General features: G+C 39.6%; 1 protein-coding gene across 1 annotated transcript in view; it reads left to right on the forward strand.

Moving 5' to 3' along the window:
* Positions 1-16,599, forward strand: part of LOC127650738 (multiple PDZ domain protein-like) — a 127,941-nt gene that overhangs the window by 56,383 nt on the left and 54,959 nt on the right. The window contains 5 exon segments of the mRNA XM_052136352.1: positions 751-924; positions 3,294-3,503; positions 7,970-8,080; positions 12,304-12,459; positions 15,696-16,040. Coding sequence (XP_051992312.1) covers positions 751-924; positions 3,294-3,503; positions 7,970-8,080; positions 12,304-12,459; positions 15,696-16,040 — 996 coding nt within the window.

The raw sequence follows: 16,599 nt of genomic DNA on the forward strand, positions 1-16,599 counted from the left end.
AACAATCTGACATTAAAATGTGAATTTTATGTGTTATCAATGACTAGATGCCTTATTTTATGAATAGATTACCAGCTCATTAGAGTCATTTGTTCGGGAGTCAAAGTACACTGTTCGAGCTGTGAGTTCCGAACTATAGATTCAAAACAACCAGCTCATAAGAGTGATTTGTTCGGGAATCGGACTGCACTGGTCGTACTTCATGTTTTCAAGTTGTAGATATTAATATTTGGAATAAACAGTTCTTCCTTCGAGTAGTAGAGTTCATTAGCCTAACCATCTCACAGGTGTGCGTCCATCAACATTTTACAGTGGCTTCATACGTAGCTCAGCCTATCAGAATTTAAAGTTGAAACCATCTATTTCATAACATTGATTGAAATAAAATCATCTTTAGGATTATAATATTAAATCACATCTACTTATTTGAATTTTTCCATTTATTTGTGTTAATAAAATTCTACCTATGTGTGACTTTATTCATGAAATCCTCAGCAGTTTACTCAGACGTTCCCTGGTTGGGATTGTATCAGATTATTGCGCAGATTGACAGATTATAATCTCTATATGTCTTGAGTAGCTTGAAAAGGAAAGACGATACTACAAGATGTTCTTCATGTCCAAATGCCTAATAACAGGTGTGAGTTTCATTCTTTTACATCAAGGAGGAAAAAATTGTATTTGGCTCTTCTGAACAATTAACGGGATTTTTGAAAATCAAAGGCTGTCTTTATTTTGTTTGCGGCGAAGGTGTTTGGTGAGCTTGAGGACTTCGTGGTTGCTGGGGAATCAGAGGACGACATGAGAGATCATGTGACTGAGGAGTCTGCCGGAATGCTGCTAGCGATGTGGGAAACAGAGATTCAGGATATTGAACTGGAAAAAGGGGAGAGTGGGCTGGGCTTCAGCATTCTCGATTACCAGGTGAGAAATTTAGAGGAGGTGCTAAAAACGGTCAGATTGCTTGGTGAGAAAGTCGGCAGAGCTACTGAAAGTTACTCATGTCACTATTACAAATGACCCGGCAAGAACGAGCTTGAATTTTTTAAATTATTTTGATAAAATCATGCTTAAAAGTACTCAAACACACATTACTTCCATAGGCTCTCATTGGAAAATAGTAAACGCATGTCATAGTAATGGTGGCAGGGCAACAGTTGCTAAGACAGGATTGGTCAGAAGCGCTTTTAAGGCGGGATTTAGCGAAGCGTCAATTAGTGAGTAATTTTACCTCACATGTTATAAATGCTTAATAACACTTATTTAACATTAGTAACCTCTGAAGATGTACCTTAATGTATAGTGGACAGCATTTGGCAACATTAGAAACCTGTGTACATAAAGTTCAGTAAGGCTTTGCATGCTGTGCACTCGGAGTAGCACAATTCATTTGTGGTCATTGTGACATGCAAAATGACAACACATGTGAGTCAAGACATTAAAGTAATGAAAAGAAACACTAAAAGCAGACTGTTGCAAAATGAAATAATGCCTCCTTTTCTTCTCAATTTAATAGCCTATTTTTGATGCACAAATCATGAACTGGGGCATTTTATGTATTAATATACTGTAATTATGAAAAGGAAATGCACACCCTTTGGAAAGTATTGCATGAGAGCACTTTTATTTATGTTGTTAAAGCTGCATATTAATGATTAAAATGCATTTTTTTATGACTTTAGACATTAATGAACCTCTTTATAAACCCTTAAAGGGACAGTTCACCCAAAAATGAAAATTATCTCATCATTTACTCATCCTCATGCAATCAGAGATGTGTATGACTTTCTTTCTTCTGCAAAACACAAATTAAGACATTGAAAAAAATATTTTAGCTCTGTAGGTCCATACAATGCAAGTGGATGGTGACCAGAAATTAGAAGGTCAACAATATGACATATATGCAGTGTAAATGTAACCCATACAACTCCAGTGGTTTAATCCATGTCTTCAGAAGCAATATGATAGGCGTGGGTGAGAAACAGATCACTATTTAAGTCCTTTTTTACCACTGATCTCCAACTTTGACCAGCCGCAACCAGTAGGTGAGTGAAAGTGAAAGTGTAGATTTTCAGTAAAAATAAAGAAACTTAAATATTGATCTGTTTCTCACTGCACCTATCATATAGCACAAGTGTAACAGTTAAATTGGCCTGGTTGTTTTAGAAGCAAGCTTCCAGTAGCTGGTCAACTATATAATGTAAAGCTTTCAAGCAGAGTATAGAGTTAACATAACAAAACTTACCATCCTCCATCATGACTCATCCCTCCACCAGTCCAGGGCACTCTCCCTCTCATTGCTTGCTGGATTAGATAGCGTCCATTTGGTCAAACCACTTCCACTTTTCCTTGATGGTTCTGTAGTCACTTAAAAAAAAAAAAAAATTCTACACTGTTGGCATGTCCGGTGTTAGCCGTGTGTGGCTAACAGCTGAGACACTTCCTGAGAGACTTTTTCATTTCGCTCATCGCTAGCGAGTGGACCGTCTGCACCTCGTTTATTGACCATGGCTTGGTTTTGTGCACAGCCATTTCTTTTTTCACAATTTGAACATGAACAAATGATACTGTTATCGCTGTAGCTAAATTTAAAACTAGCGGGTTGATGTTGCATCTTGGAAATCCAGTGACGCAGGTAGTGATGATTTTCCCCGACCAATCAGTGATCTGCAGGATTTTGACGTCACATTTAGTCTTGGCTCGCTTGGAACCTCAAATGAGTGATACTAAAAATCAGGTACTATTCACAGTGGAAAACCCCAAAAGAGTCGAGTTGAGTCGAGTTGTACCATGCAGTGGAAAAGCCCCATAAGTGCATGTGCTTCCAGAGCATCTCACTTTGAATGCATCGTGTCATAAACAGCATTTTTAGGATGCTGTGTCAAGTTCAGCAAAACATATCACGAGACCCCTGCGTTCGAAGCTTTGTTTTGAATGCAAGAATTCGTCCTCATCTTGTCTTTGACATCTGTCTGTTGCCTGTACTGGAGTTGCACTTACTGCCCCCTGCTGACTGAGACTCTTTAAAACACGATAGTGGTTCTTCAAGCTTGAATTGCTCCGTTGGTAGTAAACAATCCTTATTTTAGGTGATTTTTTGGGGTAGTGAGTGATAAATGAAGTGACACATTTGTGTTAAGAACATTCTTACAATCAACTTGGATTTATTTCAAAGTGGAAATGCCGCAAAACTAATGGTGGATGAAGATGTGGGACGTGATTTGTCCCATGTCTCAAGAGTCAGTGAGTACTTACCTGTGTGTGTGTTTGTGTGTGTGTGTGTGCCCGTACAGGACCCCACGGACCCAGCTAAGACAGTAATTGTGATTAGGTCTTTGGTTCCCGATGGCATTGCAGAGCGAGATGGACGCTTGTTGCCTGGAGACCGCCTCATGTATGTCAACAACATGAACCTGGAGAGTGCCAGTTTGGAAGAGGCAGTGCAGGCGCTGAAAGGAGCAAACATGGGCGCTGTCCACATCGGGGTGGCCAAACCATTGCCGGTAAGAAAATACCTGCTTATTACCACTCAGATGTGGTCTCAAAAGTAAAAATCCCATTTCTTTTCTCCATAGAGAAACTGATTTTTAATGATTACGTATAGACCTTTAGACAGACCTACCATGAGCTTTGAGGTTATTAGTCAATGCCATATGCTTCTGTATAAGGCACATTGTTGCTCTCTATGGAGATGATTCTCTCTCTTTGTGCGTTCAGGTTTCTCAGTGTTCTAGAAACTATCGGCTGCTGTAACTGGATTCCTTTGCAGGTTCTTTGAATATTTCATGCATTGGATCAGTATTATATTAAGGCCTCAGGAAATGAAGTCTCCTTAGAGCAGGGCATCTACTGTATCTTTGTGAAGAGCTCTCAGAGACTGTAGTTCATCTTAACCTCTCCACCCTTCCAAGGCTGTTATCTGGGCTCCATTATTCTGGTATTGTGTGCACATTTTGGCATCTTTCCTTCTCTTTCTCTCCCAAGGTGTGAGGTTTGGAGCAGAAGTGTGTACGGTGGGTTGTCAAGTGCATTGTGGGTCATCTGATCAGGATTTTTTTTTTATTTTTTCAAAGATTTAATCTCAAGAGCAGCTTTTAGACTGCATGAGGGTATCGAAGCATTTAGTTCTGCTCTCACAAGTGCGATAGGGTACCATCACCTCCTAATACGGTTCAAATGACTCATTTATAGAAACCAGATTGAGACCAAAGCATTTCTTCCTGCTTAGCTTTGGAAAAACTGCACATTTCAAAAAATACGAATGGTAAATGGTAAATATTAAAGGGGTCATATCATATTGAGTCAAATTGTTAAAGATGTATGGAATAATTTAGTATTCAGTTTAGGGCTGTTAATCGATTAAATCGATGTAAAAAAAAAAAAAGCAATTTTTCTGCGATTAATCGCGATTAATCAGCATTAAATTATGTACACGGTACAGTACAACATACATTAAAAAAATCCTCATAAATATATTTACTTCAATCTTTGTCTCAAATAACTTGGTTAGTCAAATACATTGATTAGTCATCATTTATTTTAATTATTTAAATATGTAAAAAAAAAAAAAATTGCAGATCGAGTTACTTAGATATATTTTTACAGGTATCAATCTTTGATAAAAGTATATGTTTACATACCATAAAATCAATGGACATGCTGTAATTAAAATTTGGGCAAAATCTTCTGCCGTTTTGTAGCGGATTACAGATTTTTTAATAAAATGATCAATTGGGCAGATTTAATTCATTTCAAACTTTATTGGCAAGAGAAATTAAAGTGTACATTGCCAATGCTTTAATAGACACTATACATACAGAACATGCCAGGAACAATTCGGGACACCTTTCTCCAATCGTGTGACGTTTCAGGAAGTAAATTAATAATGGATAATGCATTAATAAAGTTAATAATGTATTTACCAAAAATTTGAATCTGAGAAATTAGGGGTGTGGCGATTCACTCGTTTTCTTGATGCATCAATTACTATTCCTGACGGTTCAAATGCATCGATCTTGAAATATGATTTTTGAATCGAGAATTATTAGTGGTGGTCAAAAATCGATTTAGACTGTAAAAAAATAGAATGAATCGAGATTCAGCAAATGAGTATACAATATTTTAGAATATATTAATATACAATTATTTGCGATTTAATTGACTCTGATATCTCCTCCGGATGGCAATCTCATGAGCAAATGACAGCTTGCAATAGTGCTCTTGTCTCGAGTCAAACGCGCTCAAACCTTTTGATACAGCTGCCTACTCGCTGTGTTTTAGGGTAAGAATTAAGAATTTGTATTAATGAATTGATTAAATTACAATTTTGGCATACATGGATAAGACAGAGTTTATGTTTTAAATATTATGTCCTCATAAAGGTAAATTGTTCATTTAAATCAGTCATCTATATGATTGATTTTCTCTTTTCTTTGAAAATGAATTTAGTCAAATTATGTTACTTTAATGTTTTAATATTTGCATTAGTTGATTGATTCAGGGTCCCCACGGTCATGGAAAACCTGGAATTATCAGAGAATTTAAAAATTGTGAATACAAATCAAAGACTTTTTATAGTGAAATATAGAATATTTTCTAGCGATGTTCAGTTCTGAAATATTTTAGTGGCACTTTGTGCTCTTGTACTATTATTGTATTCCAAGTAGCCTGTATGTATTTATTGTGTTTTCTTTCAAGTCACAATGACGCTTTCGACCTGTCAATCATTTTGTGCATTCTCATGATATTGTAGTTGCCGCAAATATTGAGGCTTACTGCCATTTTTAAGCCATGTTGTTCATGACAGTTGTCTGTTGAGGGCGCTATTTTGCTTCTGCATGATGTCGTCTCAATAAAGCTCATTTGTTGAGCACCTTTTTAAGAAAACTATAAATGCATTTTTTTTATTCAGAATTGAATCGTTAATGGATTACGATTTGCTGATTACGAAGTTAAGATTACGGGTTAAAATTCCCAGCCCTACTTTAATTCCAAGGATCAGAGAGAGGGTGGAAACTGGTAGTGGAAAAATAAATTACGACTTTTGGTGCCAAAAAAAAAGCCTAAAAAAAAAGGGGGCTGTAAATTTATACAAAATTTTAAAAAGATAGAGAAAGGCCCCCAAATAAAAATAATACAATAAATAATGATAAAATGAATATATTTAAATAATTAAAACAATTATATATAATAAATATGATAAATCAGATACTTAAAATACATCACATTATAGAGGCAGACGTGCAAGACACATGATTATGCAATACAAAATGTGGTTTAAGAAGGCAATATATTGTTTATTTCTATATAATTGAATGTTAGCCTATCGCTGGTTTACATTAAAGGGGTCATGACATGAGAAACCAAATTTGCCTTGATCTTTTGGTATATAAGAGGTCTTTGTATCATTAAAACGTCCTGCAAGTTTAATATTTTAAGACGTCCTCCCCATTCTAAACGAATCATTTATTTAATCAAGCTCAAAATACAGCTCGTTCTGGATTCATGGTTAGAAGTGACGTAACAGCGTTTGCATATGACCGCCTCCAGCACAAGATAACTACGCTTTAAGCGCAAGACAACTACGCTCATTTCAGTATCGCCGTGCGCCTCACAAGTGTTCAGTCGATGGACAGCGAGCTCTGACAGAGACTGCTTGTGCACAGGAAAATTACGATGCCACACAGATGTGCTGTTCCTGGCTGTGGTCAAACAAAACCTCTGAATAAGCTGCCGAAAGATCCAGACGTCAGGGAAAAATGGATGCAGTTTATTTTTTGCGGACGTCCCAGTCACGGCAGTGTTAACTTAAGCGTTTGTTCTGTACATTTTAAGGATGACTGTTTTGAGAACAAATCTCAATATGATGCTGGCTTTGCCAGAAAACTGTTGCTCAAAGATAAGTCCGTGCCGACTATTCTGGGAACAACGACGACGCAAACTGTAAGTAATCTATTTTAAACTTTAAACTACTTTTTAAAGCGCAATTTCATTCATTATGAATAATCACAGTGTTTTTACTTAGTTTACTTGCATATTGTTCTGGCTGGGGGCGTCAATAATTGATACATAGGCACTGACGTTAGCCAATCATAACAGTGGGCGTTAACACTGAAGTCTTAAATGGAAAACGCCCCCAAAACAGACTGTTTGAATCAGAGGATGAGAAACAGGGTGGGAAAAGGTCATAAATCACTAGATTTTAAAAGTTTTTCTTAAAAAAAAATATATTAATACTATAATTGCACCTAAGGGAACATAATAATACAATAAAAAAAACCATGTCATGACCCCTTTAATCCACTATAATCCATTTTGTAATTTAACTCATCAGTCTGAGGTAGGAAGCATCTATGTACACATGCGTCAGACGGATGCTTTTGGAGCATCTCAGTTTGGATGTTGCGTCATAAACCAAGCATTTCTAGGATGCAGTGTCAAGTTAAACGTAGTTTGAAATAATAAAAAAAAAACACATTTCGAGAACACTGCATTTGGAGTTGCGCTCAGTCCAGCTGTTGGTTTGATTCATTTGAACATAAGAACGTGTCCTCATCTTGTGCTGTCTGCTGTTAGTGAGTGTAGTTTGTTGGCATTTTGTAGAACTGGAGTTGCGCTTACTGCCCTCTGCTGATTTAGACTTGTAAAAACATATGAGCATTCCATACAGGATTATGGTCTGGGTGCATGATTCATTGAATCTAATTTTGACCACATTATATTTTATATAATTAATGGCACTGAATTAACATGTTAAATTGACAGCCCTAATCAGAAACTAAAAAAAATGACGACATGATCCATTGAATGCTGTGACAGCAATTAGTAGGATCACTAACCGCCCTTGCACTACTAACATGCAAAATCAAATGTCGATTTCTAACCAAATTCAGCCACTAAATCTCGGTCTGATCTGAACGTTATCAGAGCACGGATGGTTTAAAAAGGTGACGCTTCCCTGTCTTCGCAGGCTGAGGGTGAGGACGTCTCTTCCTCCTTTATCTTCTCTGCTCTGATGCGGACGGAATGTTGTGGTGATGACGAGGAAGAGGAAATTTTGTTCCGTGCTGAGCCTGCAGTGGTCAGTGCTCATAAAACACACATAAATCATGTTTAGAAACGCATGTTAATAGTGCAAGGTTCTGTCGTAGGAACAACATCTCAGCATTTATGAAGAAATCATTGAAAGTTCACTGAAGATCAGAAAGAAAATTCCGAAGACCATTGTAGATTGTATATGGGGGGTCAAACAAACAAGCCATTGTAGGAAGATTCTTGCAGCCTTTAACCAGCTTAAACCAGCCTAAGGTAGGTAGCCGACCTCCCAGCATGGCCAAACTGGTTAAGCTGGTCTGTTTGGATGGTTTTAGAGGTTTTTGTAGGGTGGCCCAGGGGCGCGCAGCCCAACAAATTTAGCAAAGCAAATAAAACCAGAAAAGACAACGAAATTAAGCCACAGCACAACAAAATGATCAGAAATGAAAAAGCTTAATTTCATTGTGCTGTGGCTAGGCCTGTCACGATTATTAAATAATTGTCTCAATGGAGTTATTTGATCCAACCGTGGTTATTGTGCACTTCAAATTCCAATCACTCAAATTCCAATTGAATGCCCAAATAAGGGAATTTTAAGCGAATATATAAATGTTGTGTATGGCGGTGTGCCATTCAGTTGAACTCCGAGGGTCACTGAGCCGCACCGCCTACTTCAACTGGAGCAGCTGCTGTCCGGAAGAGCATGAGAAATGATTTTCGAGCACTCAGGTGTGTGCACCATCAGAAGAGGCTTGCGCCAAACTCCAGTGAAAAGATAAACTTCGATAGTGAACGCAAAATGCTTCGGCTTCACTTTAAATTATCGTTTAATGGCAAATGGTCCTAGTTTAGTTCAGCCACATTGGAGGGAGCATTAACTGCCCGTTTAAGGTCCTGCCACAGCATCTCAATCGGGTTCAAGTCAGGACTTTGACTAGGCCACTCCAAAACTATAATTTGGCTTTGACTAGGCCACTCCAAAACTATAATTTAGCTGGGGCCATTCAGAGGTGGATGTTCTCCTAAGCTTTGGATCATTGTCTTCCTGCATAATGTACTTTAGCTTCAACTCATGGACTGATGACCGGACATTCTCCTTTAGGATTTTCTGCTAGAGAGCAGAATTCATGTTTCCCTCAATTATTGCAATTCGCCCTGAAGCAGCAAAGCATCCCCACACCATCAAACTACCACCACCATGCTTTACTGTAGGTATAATGTCCTTTTTGTGGAATTCTGTGTTTGATTTATGCCAGATGTAACAGGACTACTGTCTTCCAAATAGTTCCACTTTCGACTCATCAGGGGCAGCTGTGGCTCAGGTGGTAGAGTGGGTTGTCCACTAATCGCAGGTTTGGTGGTTCAAATCCCGGCCCACACTACTCTACATGCCCACTTTCCTTGGGCAAGTCACTGAACCCCAAGTTGCTCCCAATGGCAGGCTAGTAGTGCCTTGCATGGCAGCTCTGCCGTCATTGGTGTGTGAATGTGTGAATGAGATGCAGTGTAAAGAGCTTTGAATACTGCTAAGGTTAAAAAGGCGCTATATAAGTGCAGACCATTTACCATTTCATCAGTCCACAGAACATTCTCACTTAAGGTATGAAGATCATCAAGGTTCTGATGAGACTTAATGTTCTCGGTTAGCAGTGGTTTTTGCCTCGTCACTTTTCCATGGATGCAATTTTGGGCCAGTTTCTTTCTGACAATGACCTTTATTGATGCGAGAGAGGACTGCAGTTCCTTGGGTGTTGTACTTGGCTTTTTTGTGACTTCCTGGATGAGTTGTCGCTTTCAGAAGGACGGCCACTTCTGGGAAGGTTCACTACTGTGCCAAGTTTTCTCCATTTGGAGATAATGGCTTTCACTGTGGTTCTTTGGAGTCCCAGAGCTTTTGAAATAGCTTTCTAACCCTTTCCAGACTGATGCATTTCAATCACTTTTTTCCTCATCATTTCTGGAATTTCTTTCGACCTTGGCAGAGTGTGCGACTGGGTGAGACCTTTTAGTCAATTTCATGCTGCTGAAAAAGTTAAATTTATGTGTTGATTTGATTGAACAGGGTTGGCAGTAATTAGGCCTGGGTGTGTCTAGTCCCCATTATGAATGCAGTTTCATAGATGTGGGGATTTATTAACTAAGGGGGCAAATACTTTTTCACACATGCACAGTTGATTTTTTTGTTTCAATAAATAACACTAATTTAAAAACAGTATTTTGTGTTTACTCTGATTGCCATTGTTTTATATTAGATTTTGTTTGAGATTTTGAATTTTTGAAACAATTAATATGAGATTATAAGGGGGTTAAGATGGGCAAGGAGGAGGCGAGAACCGCTTGTCAATATAAATAATAAATTTATTAATTTCATTAAACTCAAAACAAAAATCACAAACATAAACACACACACACACGACGGACATGCCCGTAATTCTCTCTCTCTCTCGAACCGTCGTCACCGGCCGTCTTTATCCCTCGCACGCCCCATCAGGCTGATTGGGGACCGGGCGTGCAACATTCTAGCCCGGCCCCGCCCCCCTCCACTCCACACTCCTCCCGGCGTTACCTCAGGCCGGGGTGCCACCGGCATGACGTTCACCCCCCCTCTTTCCCTGGGGAGGGGTGTACTTTGCGACCCATCTGCCAGCTGGTTATCCCCACCTTCCTTGTCCTGGGAGGAGACAGGAGGGGAAAACAACAACAAAAACAAAATAGGCGAGGGAAAAGGCCAACACGGTGCGAAAGAGAGAGAGAGAGGAGAGAGAGAGAAAAAGCTCACTCACAGGTTCTCTGATGTACTGTCGTGTGGTCCTCAAACACTCCTCCACACTCTCCGGCGGATGATAGCCGCTCCTCTCCGGGCGAACCGGAGTCAAACCTCCGAGTCCCAGCGGACAGAACGCCCCCTCCGCTTTTCTGGCGGCACGTGGGGACACTCCTCCGCCCCTGATAGTGGCCCTACCGCTCCAGGCGGTCGGGGAGTTACTTACCTTCTCCCCTGTGGACGGCGGTCTTCCCTCGACCCCTCCATGTCTCTGGGGACGGCAGGGCACTCCTCCGCCCCCCGCCAGCGGCTCCCTTGCTCCAGGCAGTCGGGGAATCCAGTCCCCACTCGCCCCGCGGACAGCAGCCGTTCCCCGCGTCCGGGCAGTCAGGCTACTCCGTTACCCGGCTGATGGCAGCGGCGCTCCCCTGGGTGGACGGCAGTGTTGAGGACTCTGCGACGGGCATCCCTCCTTCTTCCCAGGTTTCGGCTCCAATGTAAGGGGGTTTAGATGGGCAAGGAGAAGGCGAGAACCGGCTTGTCAATATAAATAATATTTAATTAAACTCAAAACAAAAATCACAAACATAAACACAAACACACACACATGACGGACATGCCCGTAATTCTTTCTCTCTTGAACCATCGTCACCGGCCGCCTTTATCCCTCGCGTGCCCCATCAGGCCGATTGAGACCGGGCGTGCGACATTCTAGCCCGGCCCCGCCCCCCTCCACTCCACAGAGATATACACAAAAGCAGAAGAAATTAGGATGGTTGAATGCTTTTTTCACAGCACTGTATGACAATTAATCATAAAAGCCCTAAAAGAGATAATTAATCTTCATAATCGTACTTATTTGTTTGATAATTAATTGTCAACCAAATTTCTAAATCGTGAGAGCCCTTGTTTTGGCTTAACTTTGTAGTGTTGTGGCATTTCTGTTATTTTGTGGCAAAATTTTGTTGTGTTTAATTTAATATTTTTGTGGATATTATGCTATGCCTTAATTGTTGTGTTATAGTTAGTTTTGTTAAATGTACCAGCACTTTGGTATGAAGTCGGTACTAAAAAATATTGAAAGGTACCAGTGTTTCCACAGTAACGGTTATACCGAGCACCAAATTATTTCTGTACCCGCAAGCTGTCTGACTGACACGAATGCTTCCAAATTCTCACACACTTATTAATCAGTGAGTAACTGATGAGAGAATTTTAATTTTTGGATGAACTTTCCCTCTAATTTCATTGTGCTGTGTTTTCAGCTGTTATTTGCTTTGTTAATTTTGCTATGCTGTGCGTCCCTGGGCCACTGTAGTTTTGTGAAGATGGACAGATTGGGAGACCTGGTGGCTGACCAGCTAAAAAACAGCTGGGCCAGGCTGAGAGATCTGCTAAACCAGCCTAAATAAGCCCAATCCACCTGTTTTGTTTGTTTGTTTGTTTGAACAATCATGCTGTTATCTGTAATTATCATTGTCATCTCTTTGACAAACCCCCTCCAGATCAACTCCAGCGATTTAGATCTGTCTGATGAAAAGGCGTTCGAGTGTCAGTTTGTCGAAGAAGAGGATGAGGCGTTGCAGGCGTCGATGATCGCTCAGCATGGCAGCATTTGCAGCACTGATCATCAGATGGTCAGACAGTCCTCCACACCCAAGGTACACAGATTCAGTAGCCAATCAGATCCAAGCAGGCACAATTAATGTCCTATAAAATCCGATTTTGGCTTGATGAGATGGATTGGCTTTTTAGCAGAATAAATTTGTTTGGTCAAAATAACAATTCGGACCTCGATAATGCAAAGAAATCAAGTTCATATAAATTTATACTAGTGACACAATACTAGTGTTTTAATTTAGGAAGAGTTCAGAAATCAATATTTGGGGGAATAATCCTGATATTCAATCAGCTTTCATGCGTCTTGGCATGCTCTCTACCAGTCAGCCAGGTCAATCAAGAGATGAATGGAGGACCACCGGATCAAGACCCTGTCATGTCCAGCCCAATCTCCAGACCTGAACCCCATTGAAAATCTCTGGAATGTGATCAAGAGGAAGATGGATGGCCACAAGCCATCAAACAAAGCCGAGCTGCTTGGATTTGTGTGCCAGGAGTGGCATAAAGTCACCCAACATCAATGTGAAAGACTTAGAGAGCATGCCAAGACGCATGAAAGCTGTGATTGAATATCAGGATTATTCCACCAAATATTGATTTCTGAACATTAGTATTGTGTAGTTTAAAAATGAATATGAACTTGTTTTCTTTGCATTATTGCAAAAAACAAGTTCATTACTGAAAACACTGCATCTTTTTTCGATTTTGACCAGATATTTTCTGCAAATAAATGCTCTAAATGACAATATTTTTATTGGAAATTTGGAAGAAAGGTTGTCAATACTTTATAGAATAAAACAAAAATGTTAATTTTCTCAAACACTTATCTATAAATAGTCAATCCAGAGAAACTGTTCATTTTGTAGTGGTCTCTTAATTTCCAGGGCTTTATATGGATATAGGCTAACTTTGATATTGCCTGATTGTTAATGTTTTGATTTCCTGATTTTTAACATTTAATTATCTTATTATTAATAACATTAATATCTGACAGTGCTGACAAAAAGTAAGGACACTGAATCCTTAAAAAAAATTAAATGATGAAATGCCACTTTCTTCTGTCAGACATAGTGGTAATGTTTCTTTAAAAATACGTATTTCTGCTTTTCTTAAGCTTAAATGAAAAACTTTTACTCCTAATGTAATCAATTGTCATTTTGAAACTAGGGCTGTCAATTTAATGTACATTTATTGCATTAAAATAATTAACACAATTAATCATGTCCCAGGACAATAATATGGAATATTTCTTCCATTGGAGCAATTCAAGCTTAAAGTAACACCCGTTTTCAGCAGGGGGCGATAAGCGAAACTAGGGCTGGGCGATATAGCCAAATATTTTTTTTCTTCTATACATTCAATATCAGTCATTAGCACGATTTATTATACAGCTCTCTGAATACTCGATTCTGATTGGTGAATGCCGCCATCGAGTGGCCTAATATTTCTCAGTAACAACCACACATACAAGCGTCAGACCACTCGTCCGGGTATCTTAGCCATCTTTACTACTTCTCAGATCACTGTGTGAAATCTACTAGTAAGCTAATAAAATAATTTAAACTCATCAATGTTTCATTTGCATTTACTGTATTATTTCTTTGGCAAGTAGTCTTGTAATGAGATGCATATCGAGCAGTCAGAGGTTCATTAATTACAAAATATACACCAACAGAACTCTGACGCAAAACGGAGCTGGATTAGATGTTCAGTCAACCCTATATGGACACGTTGGAGAAAGAGTCTCTCACATTGGCTAGTCAATTTGAGTTTTTTTTTTGGTTCGATCACAGCGTGGTGGCAGCGTAGTGGGCTAATGCACACAACTGTTAATCAGAAGGTCGTTGTTTCGATCCCCACAGCCACCACCATTGTGTCCTTGAGCAAGGCACTTAACTCCAGGTTGCTCCAGGGGATTGTCCCTGTAATAAGTGCACTGCAAGTCGCTTTGGATAAAAGCGTCTGCCAAGTGCATAAAGGTAAATGTAAATGTATATACTATTAGGGCTTGTCTAAGGACGCATCAGTGTACACCTGCGTCAGAAGGACGCTTTTGGAACTTTGCGTCTTAAACATATCATTTTTAGTTAGCTGTGTCAAGTTAAACATGGTTTGAAACTTAGAAAAACACGTCTTGAGATCCCTGCATTCTGATTTGTTCGACATCAAGCTGTGTTTGAACACAAGAACGTGTTCTCATCTTGTGCTGTCTGCTGTCCAAGTGGTTTGTTCTTTATATTTTGCCTAAACAGCTGGAATTTAGCTTACTGCCCCCTGGAGAAAACAGGTGGTACTTCAAACTTGAATTGCTCCGATGGCTGGAATATTCTGTATTATGGTTCATAATCATTAATCATCATTAATTGTGTTTATTTTTTAACATGTTATTTTTTATATAAATAATTACACTGAATAAACACGTTACATTGACAGCCCTAATTTGAATCTGTATGAAATATACAGTAGGTGTGGTATGTCTTTCTTCTTTCTATTCTTTTTTCTTAGTTGTGATCACATTTTGAGTTAGTCAAATGAAATAATAAACTTGTGTTAAGAACATTCTAGTGATTACTGCCTAAATTAAAGTTGATTTGTTTCTATTTTAAAAAACTAATGGCAGGTAATGTTGCCAAGAGTCAGTGAAAGTCAGTATTAGAGAAATGTTAACTCTATACAAAATATAATATCAAATGTAGTATTTTACCCAATATATTGTGAGTGCTGTGTATTTTATGCTTATTAGTCCATTGCTAGTTTAGCAGCATGCACCTGCACCCTGCAGATTTGTTATGCTCCTGTAGCATTGCCCAAACCTGCTGCCCTTCTACAAAATGACCTCCTCATAAACAGCCCCCATTCGCTCCTGCTGTTCAGACAAAAAAATGTCTGCAGACCTGCATTCCATGGACCCAACAGCTCTCTGCATGTAATTTGCGACTATTGTTACGAGTCCCATCACTTGTGGTTTTATTAGCATTTTTATGCCCTGTGCTTGGGGAGGTCTCTGCTCAGATTCATAGCTGAGTGATTCGGCCCCTCCTGAATCACGCTGCGTGATTGAACTCAATTACAGCTGTATGAATCACCGCTACATTCAGAAACAAGTTCCTCAGCATCGCACAATTATTGCTCGCTATCCCCCATTGATTTGAGAAGGCACTTCAGCAGGCCATTACTGCCGCTGTTTATCGGGAGATTACCTGCCTATGATTTGACTGTTATTGTGAATATAAATCTGCTAAGTTGTAAAATGAACCCGTCGATGTGTCTTACCCAGAGGAGTGTTCTCCAGGAATCTTTCTTGGATTATCCCTTCATGGGCACGTCCGGAATTGTGGATGACACGGAACCCTTCACTCCTGAGCAGAGGGCGGTGCCTTGGATGCCTGAGGGAGGGGCTTTTAGGATGGGACTCACCCACTCTGACTTGTTCTGTGAACTGGGCCTAGAAGAGGTGGAGCCACTGGCATCAGAGGTGGAGTTATCTAGAGCTAGCCCCACCCCCATGCATAAAGCGGAGGGGCTTGAACAGTCATTTTACCCCAAGGTGGACCCAATGGTGGGCACTCTTGGAGAAGGCCTGGTCAAGAGTGGTAACCATGGAGATCAAGACTTCCAGAAGGTAAATAGTGTGCTGTAATATGATTGCTTGTTATCAGAGGACACGTTACTGTACCTAATATTTGGCTAAAAAAATTATAATGTGGCTCCGCAGCAGTTATCAAATCGGCTGATTACCACTTAATGAACGCTTACTTTTTGTAAATACTCAATGCTACCTATTGACATCTAAACACTTGGCACATGACTTGAGACATCCACAAAGGTATTCAAGTGTGTTCAAGTTGCACGTTATGCGTTTGCTTTTCATGATACTATTGGTTAGGTTTAGGCATCAGGTTTAGGGTAGAGAGGTTGATTTTGTTGATTTCAAACTCAATAGGGCAATAACCTTAAAAACCTCATCTGTTTGGGAGAAATTTAAAGGTATAAGTCACCCAAAAATTAAAATTCTCTCATCATTTACTCACCTATCCCAGTCCCACTCATGCCATCCCAGATGTGTATGACTTTATTTCTTCTGCAGAACACAAATTAAGATTTTTAGAAGAATATCTCAGCTCTGCAGGTCCATACAATGTAAGGGAATGGTAATCAGACTCCAAAAATCACATAAAGGA

The sequence above is a fragment of the Xyrauchen texanus genome, chromosome 1 (genome assembly GCF_025860055.1).
Source record: "Xyrauchen texanus isolate HMW12.3.18 chromosome 1, RBS_HiC_50CHRs, whole genome shotgun sequence".
NCBI lineage: Eukaryota > Metazoa > Chordata > Actinopteri > Cypriniformes > Catostomidae > Xyrauchen > Xyrauchen texanus.